The 8,315-nt window shown below is 33.9% G+C and overlaps 1 protein-coding gene across 1 annotated transcript in view; it reads right to left on the reverse strand.

The window, feature by feature from the left end:
• Nucleotides 1-670: 670 nt before the first annotated feature.
• LOC119574983 overlaps nucleotides 671-8,315 on the reverse strand; it is a gene marked incomplete at its 3' end in the record, with an annotated part of 8,979 nt that continues 1,334 nt past the window's right edge. The window contains 7 exon segments of the mRNA XM_037922288.1: nucleotides 671-859; nucleotides 1,123-1,923; nucleotides 3,787-3,810; nucleotides 3,812-3,958; nucleotides 4,163-4,306; nucleotides 4,430-4,562; nucleotides 5,559-5,683. Of these exon segments, the coding sequence (XP_037778216.1) occupies nucleotides 671-859; nucleotides 1,123-1,923; nucleotides 3,787-3,810; nucleotides 3,812-3,958; nucleotides 4,163-4,306; nucleotides 4,430-4,562; nucleotides 5,559-5,683 (1,563 nt within the window).

The raw sequence follows: 8,315 nt of genomic DNA on the forward strand, positions 1-8,315 counted from the left end.
AAAGTAAAGGGGTATATTATTCAAACTACTTTACTCAGAACTGGAACAAGAGTTTTCTTTCACATATACATTTCTTTGAAGTTTGATTAGGAGATTCAGAAAAAAAATCTCTGAAATATGTTTCCAGCCAGTTACTGCATTATGTAATAGTTCTTATAAAAATATTGTATGGCTTCACCTGAGGAATTACTGTATAATATACAAAGCTTCTTCCTGTGTTAAGCAAACACGCACATGATTTTTTATTTTTTACTATTTGTGTATTAATTAATTTCCTTTCTAAAATGTATCTTTTATTTACTTTCTAAAATATGTTTATCAATGTCTTTTCTTTTAATGGACCAATTTTTCTTTTTTGGTTGCTAGTATATCATTTACTAATTCCTATGTATTTTTCAAATGATCTCATTTACTTCTAGAAATATCTATATTTCACTTTTTTCCCTATTGTTCTTAATATTACACATGTACTTACATCAATATGTAAACATACATATATACATACACAATATATGCATATAAACAACTATATACATAAATATTCTTTTCATACATCATTTTTTCTTTCTATAGGGATATCAAAATAAAGGACACAAAAAAGAAAGCTCTAGCAATTACACACATAATCCAGCACATAAAACTAACAACCCTAAGGCACAGGTCAACTCACATCCATGTTGTTGATCTTGGGAGGGAGAGGGTCAGCTCCAGGATCAGGGGGAGGGGGTCCACCTGGGGGGAAGTTCTGGGGTCCACCTGGAGGGATGTTGTACCCTGTGGCTCCCCCTGGGTATGGCGCCTGAGGATATGGTGCTTGCCCCGGAACACTGGGCAAGTTGAACACTGTACTAGCAGGATCCTGAAATCAATTTGATTCTCTTTAAGTTTCAGAACACATTTACTTCCACTTTAGAGTGAAATAATACCATAAGAAATACATAAAAATTACATGAATTCTATATATCCAACAAAGCATTAAATGCAAAGCAAATTCTGGATAAGCAAAAGAAAATGCCATCACTTTAACAAGCATATGAAACATATTGTTTAAAATCCTTAGGCAAAGCACAGGCAACATTGCAGAAGGTCACTTCAACACCCCTGCTAGTTTAACCACAATACCATTTGGACACTATCATTTTCCGCAGTCTTTGGCAGCACTAGAACACAGTGATGACGACTCTGCCCCACTGGTGGCAGCAAAATAGGTTTCTTGTAACACTCTGGGTGGTCAGTTAATACCAAATCAATAATCGAGTTCATATGTGTGGGTTCTTGCACAAGGTTGGTCATTTCTAGACCTGCACAGAGACGGCCTTGGTGCAAGTTGTTGAAATCTCCTGCAATAGCAATAGCAATGTCTGGTCTAAAGCTTCGAATGTCCAGGACGGAGTTAACAATCTGTTCCATCAGCAATGGTCCTGTGGCTGCTCTTGGAGGGTGGTACAGTCCACATATTACCAGCTTTCTATCCACCTCCACCCAGACACACTCTAGTTCTGGGGGAGCATCAAGCTTTATTTCATTTGGGTGAAGGCAATCGAGAACATACACAGCTACACCCCCACCTCTGCCCTCTCTGTCATCATTAAACATTTTGTATCCGTCAAGGGTGTAGTTGGTGGCTGGCCGAGTTTCCGAAAACCATGTCTCACTGACAACAATGATGTCAGGTTTGTGATCCTCCACAGTTTGGGTAAACTCTTCAAAGCAGTTTGTAAGAGACTGAGGATTTGTGACTAGAATAGAGGGAAGACTGAGATTCCCTCCCATCTTTGGAGATGAACTCTTTGGTGTTGCTGGTAAATGTGGTGTTGGAACTGGAACAGGAACTGGCTGCAGAATTTGATCAGGGTGAGGCATCAAACTGGAGCTGTTGTGGAATCCCTGTCCCTCTTGAAGGGACTGTGAAGGTAGCGGCACCTGGCATAGATTATGATGTTGACTTCATTCTAATCATTGCTGCAGTCAGCCTTAGACTAGGACTTAAACCTAATTCTTATCTTATACAAAATATATTGATAGTTGGGAGGGAGAGTATCACACTTCAGCTTCAAAGATTTTATATTCTACATTATAAATTTTATATCATTCTCTCCACTTACTTTTCAAAGAATTTCTTAAAAAGCAGTTGCTGCATTCTGCACTAACATTCCAGAATTCTTTATGAAAGCCATGGGACATTCAAAAGCAACAAATAACAATTAATAACAATGCAAATCATAAAACAAATGTAAACAAACAAAATACTCATGCAAATGCCTACCTAAAGTCAAAACTACAAAAAAAAATAAATGAATAAAAAAAAAAAAAAAAACATGTTACTAAATTTACCTTACAGTCTGCCAAGTTTCATTTTGAAATATCAATTAAATGATGAAATAGTCCAAACACTGAAATACAATAGCAAAGCATACATTTCTTGTAGGGAAATTCTTCATATTGTCCAAAATAAAAAAAACACTGTACACAACAACATGAAGATGAAGAAAAACACTGCTTGCAGAACAGAAAAGGACAACTTCTATTGACAAATTAAAGGAGAAAAAATATGACCCCAAAGAAAGAAATAATCACTTAGCTACTTCTGTCTCTAAGAATTTGAAAAATTCAGTTTACAAGCCAAAGAATGGCACTTTTTTATGGTAAACAAACATCAAAAAGCAATTCCAGTTTCCAGGCATACAATATTCACTCTTACCCAAAAAGAAAACAAAGCAATGGTATATACAACAGAACAGTATTTCCATTAGATATCATACACATTTTTCTTTTGCTTAGGCAGAAGGGATTTTTTCCCCTCAAAATGATATATTCTTTCAGAAACAAAGCTTGAAGTACATATAAAAACCAACAGCTCTCCCTATAATGAAGTTTATACAATAAGCTCGAATATACAGTTTCATTTACATCTTAATTCTAACAGCAATATTGACTGAAACTGTGGTAGTATGAAATACCTTCTGAAAACAAGGGACCTATATACAAAAGGATAATTCTAGAATAATTCTAGAATAATCCTAGAATAGGATACAAAAACTAGAATGCTAATATCTTACAGCCTTGTTGAAAAATTGTTTAAGATAGATAAACAACAGCTCTGATAATAAATCAAGTCTGGATGTAGCTCTTCCGAACAAAAGCTATTAATAAAAGGATCAAGTGTTTACTCTATACAAAAACCTTGAGCAAAGCATAGCCTAATGACAGATAAGAACAAATTCTGATGAAATTCACAGAAATGACAAGTAGAAAGAATATTCAAACATATCATAGGATATAAACCAATCACAGCAAATATTTTATGAAAACTGAAAAGGGTAAAAATGACTAATGGTATAATGATTATTTAAAATGGCTTGCCAATGTAAACATAAAATCAAGGACTTTAACACTCACAAGACTAAAAGATAGAAATAATGGCAAATGAGACCAAAAATAGCCAGAAAATCAGATAGAAAGTGCATTTCCTATTCCTAAAAGCAATTAATATTCTAGCATTACATTAATTACTGATATTTACTATAACTATCTTTTCTCTTGTGATGCTAATATGATTATAAAAATACACATATGTACAATTTTAGCATAACTTGAAAAACATAACCATTTCTATTCTAATGCCAATATTCTGAAATGATTCATGTTTTATTCTTCACTTTATGAATTATAATAAATAATAAAAAACATACTTCACCACACAAGACATTAGTGCCAAACAAAATCAAACAAAAACAAAACAATCTGACAAAATTATTCCCCCCTACACTGGTCGTTCCCCCATACCTGTGACTGAGGATATGCGAAAGGGGGCCATTGGCTGTCCAGGATACCCAACAAATCCTGCAGGAGGAATATTCATCTGCACTCCGCCTACTGGAGCCGAGATGCTGTTGTTACCCAGGTTGTTCTTCTCATCGAGGTTAATGAGGGACTCGCATTGGGAATCGCTCATTACCTAATATGGAAAAGTGAATGAAAATATTTGGTTATTATTTCTGTTCTTGAGGTACTAACCTTTTTTTTATTTTCATTATTTGGAATGTTGCAAGTATTCTAGTACTGCCGTAATATCTAAATGTCCTAAAAGGGTCACAAGATTTTATATAGAGCACTGAATGTCACATTCACAAATACTCACTAATAAATCAATGGAATTTACCTGTGGGTCCGGTTCATACTCAATGTTGTAATTATTTGCAATCTCAACAAGATACTTTTCAACCATTATTTTGGGCGGTGCTTGGACACTCATCTTGTGAATCAGACGTTCACTTATGGTAGACACTTCCTTGCTCTGACAGGCCTACCAAGATAGACAAAAATTATTATCAAAACTGCATAGTTCTCACAATTATGAGTAACATAATAATGGTACTGCACAATAATTTAAAAAGAAAAAACACAAATCCATGAAAAATTTACATACCATAGCATAGGGTTTTCCAAACTTTCGTGTCAGCTGGTCACAGATTACTTTAAGTTCAGCAACCTCTGTTGCAAGCTGTGGGGTCACCCAAATCACAGATGATATGGACTCTGCAAGACCTGCTTCTAGCTCCCTGAAACAATTATATTCAATAAATATAACTAGATAAATATCATATCATAACTTTAATTTCCCTAACATATAGAGTTTTGTCCATGAGTGAATATATAATTCATTAAAAAATATCTGCTATACTATAGGCAATCATCCCTAAACCAAATAAACACAAGCAAATATGTGACCTAATCAAACATTTTCCTTCACAAGATTCATGCTCTAATATCTTTTCATATATAAATTATTTCATTATAAGAGTAGCCATTAAAATAAAGTCATACAAAAAAAAATCATTAATTTTAATAATTTGACCACTTTATATGAAAGCATATACATAACTTTATATAAATGCATAAATACAAAAAGGTAAAAGCTACATAATATACTATTATGAAGTAAAAGCAATATATTCTAGAACAAATCACAAGAAAAAAGAAAAAAAGAGAAAAAAACAGAAATGGTAACTATTCAAAAAAGTTGTGCTGATACTAACAAATCAAAGTACCAATCAATCATTACTGATATCTACTGTCCATGTATAATAGTTATTGGAGTTATATTGGCAGTCTGTCAGTCAGGGGGCCCCCAAAATACTCCTGGGAAATGGTTAGCTCCAAGAAAGCTGGTACTAGGGGGCAGCATAAAATTAAGGGGTAGTTGCACCTCCAACCCTATAAGTGCTCCACCATAAGCAAAAATATAAATAAATAAATAAATAAATAAATAAATAAATAAATAAATAAATCACCATGGAGTCTACCAGAATATACATGACTAGACTTTATTTTGCCTTAACCAATTGGCTGACAGGCTTGATGCCTCACCATCCCAAATACTGCCAAATACTGTCATTGCCATTAACATTTTTTGCAGAATAAAATTACTGACACAAGACATCTTGAGAAGTCCACTGGTACCAAAAACTTTAGCATCAGCAATGTACAGCTTTCCTGAATCACTACTGTAGCAATATTTATAAAGCATACTGCTATATTCTTTACAAATTACTCACTTGCTTTGTTCTATGATGCCAAAACGAGCCAATATCATGTCGCAGTACAATTCTGTCATCTCCATACCCTCAACCAAATAATCTTCTCGGATACAGTATTCAACGCGGATCTTTGCACGCTCAACCTGAAATGAAAATTAAGGTTGTTAAATATTATTCACAACCTCAAATACCACTTCCGCTCTCTTTTTGCAATTTATTACTATCATTAAATACATGAAAGGGTTGACTTTTGTAGCAGAATCGGAAATTCTTGGTGACCTTAACCCAATGGATCCAGATGCTTAACTGCCATCACATGGCCCAAAATACAGGCCTTAAGCTTATGTGAGCCTAATAGGTATCTTCAGTATACGACGGGCATGGCATGTACATAAATGTCGTGCCCATTGTGAGTTTATTTTATTAATTGCTCTTACACATAGAGGGCTCCGCGAGTATTAAGTCACCAATGACCCAATTATGAGTACTCACCTATTTACCCTTTTCCTATTTCTTCAAATATATTTTATGTTTTCTTATATTTACTAATGTCAATAACATTACAGTAATTATCATCACTATAATAAAAATAACACCATCGACATTCATAGCATTAATAAAAAAAAAAAAAAAAAGGTTCCCACCAATTCAAGGAAAGGTGAAGTCAGGTAAGGTCATAAAGGTTACAAACTGACTCCTTTGTGGCTAAGCACTTGCAGAGCTATCTATGTGCAGAGACTTTTCACAAAAAATTCTAAAATGGTCACAGCACTTTCCCAGCAGCATTGAGCTAACCCAATGCCACCGGAAAAATGCTGTGCTCCCTCTCCCTCTCCCTCTCCCTCTCTCTCTCTCTCTCTCTCTCTCTCTCTTCTCCTCTCTCTCTCTCTCTCTCTCTCTCTCTCTCTCTCTCTCTCTCTCTCTCTCTCTCTCTCTTTCTCTTTCTCTTTCTCTTTCTCTTTCTCTTTCTCTTTCTCTCTTTTTTTCCTTCTTTTTTTTTTGTGTGTGTGTGTGAAAAATCTCTGCACATAGATGGCTCCTGCTTAATGTCAATTAGTAGACCTTGTGACCTTACTTGATTTCACCTTTCTTGAATTGGCAGGAAATTTTTTTTTTTTACTAATACTATGAATATTGATGGTATTATCTTTATTATAGACAGTATAATTACTATAATATTATAGACATTAGTAACAGCAATATAAGATAACATAAAATATTTCTGAAAATCAAGGAAAAGGGTAAACAGGCAAAACAGGCAGTACTCATAATTGGCTTATTAGTGATTTAGTACAAGTATAGCCATCTATGTATAAAAACAATGAATAAAGTACATACATGCCATGCCCCTCAGCATTGGGTTAATACTGTATTATCCAAGATTATAAGTGTATCCAAACCTACAGAACTTGCGCCAAAGATGCAAGAAATACCTGCCAGATGCATGAATCATTATGATTATCAGTAAATATGCTATTTTACATGAAAGGGCTGGTAATTGGCAGTAACCCACCATAACTTTCAGATTACATGTTTGCTACAGAAAAGGAGAAAAAATACACACACACACAGCATAGTTACCACTTTTACTTCATGCTATAAAATAAAATGAATGAACCTTGACTTCGGATTAAGATGTCAGTAATTTATTTATTAACCTTTAAGTCTTACCTTCAGTTAAATATTTGCAAAATCATTACTTATGTCACAATTTTGTATAAATTCCTAAATCATGACATACAGGTAATAATTAATTAATAACTCCAATCAATGCCGAAATCATGGCACATTCATATTATTTGCAGTAATAGTGGTATCAGTATGATATATAAATGGCTTCAAATAGCCTTTGAACCTAGCCAATTTACCTGAAGGTAAGAAACAAGCATAAACTATTCATAACATCAATTCAAATTCAGATTTTCTCTGACAACTTTTCCTCATGTGTGATCAAGGGGCATGTGATGGGTAGCTTTTTCAGGCTTTTGACAGTAAACAGCAAAACAGTGGTTTTGCTGTTTACTATAGTTTAAAGAATCAGAAAGTTTGAATATGAAACCTAATAGTAAGTTTTTTTTTTTTTTTAATATTGCATAGGATGGGAAAGTTTTCTAAACCTGTAAACAAAGTTGCCTTTTCTGTGTCTGTAAACTCAGGAATTCTTTGTGGAATTTCCTTTTCACTACTGAGAGTTATATCTGCAGTTTGAATATCCCTTAACTTATTAAAATACATACTGAGGAATTCTCATGCATCTTTGACATGAAAATATCAGAACTTGTTTCATTATTATTTATTAAAAGTTAACAGCAACTGAACTCCACAATTCCTACCGAGTTGATGAAGTTGTTATTACATATCAATACATGACTGGTAGGATTAACTAGCTCATTCTACACATTTGCAGGATTAATATTTGGGCTTCAAAGTTAATGCTGGTTCAGAGATGTATTAAAAGTTGATCCTGGATGCTGCCATTGCATGTGCACTAGAATCTGGATTAAATTTTTAATATGGGATAAACTTTTTTGGCACCTATATAAGAGATAGACAGCTCATTTTCTAGCCAAATGCACATCAGTTTAATAAAAAATACAACATTGATTGCTCACCAGTGATGGATAAAGGTCAATGGAGCAGCTGTGAATATCATATTTCAATATCAAATAACTTTTTTTTTCAATTTGAGTAGGATATGTCATAGATGAAAAACATCTTTAATTTTACCAATTTATTAATTTCATATGCTGTCAATCAGGAAAGTCTGATTGCCAT

Source organism: Penaeus monodon, chromosome 7, assembly GCF_015228065.2.
Source record: "Penaeus monodon isolate SGIC_2016 chromosome 7, NSTDA_Pmon_1, whole genome shotgun sequence".
Classification (NCBI taxonomy): domain Eukaryota; kingdom Metazoa; phylum Arthropoda; class Malacostraca; order Decapoda; family Penaeidae; genus Penaeus; species Penaeus monodon.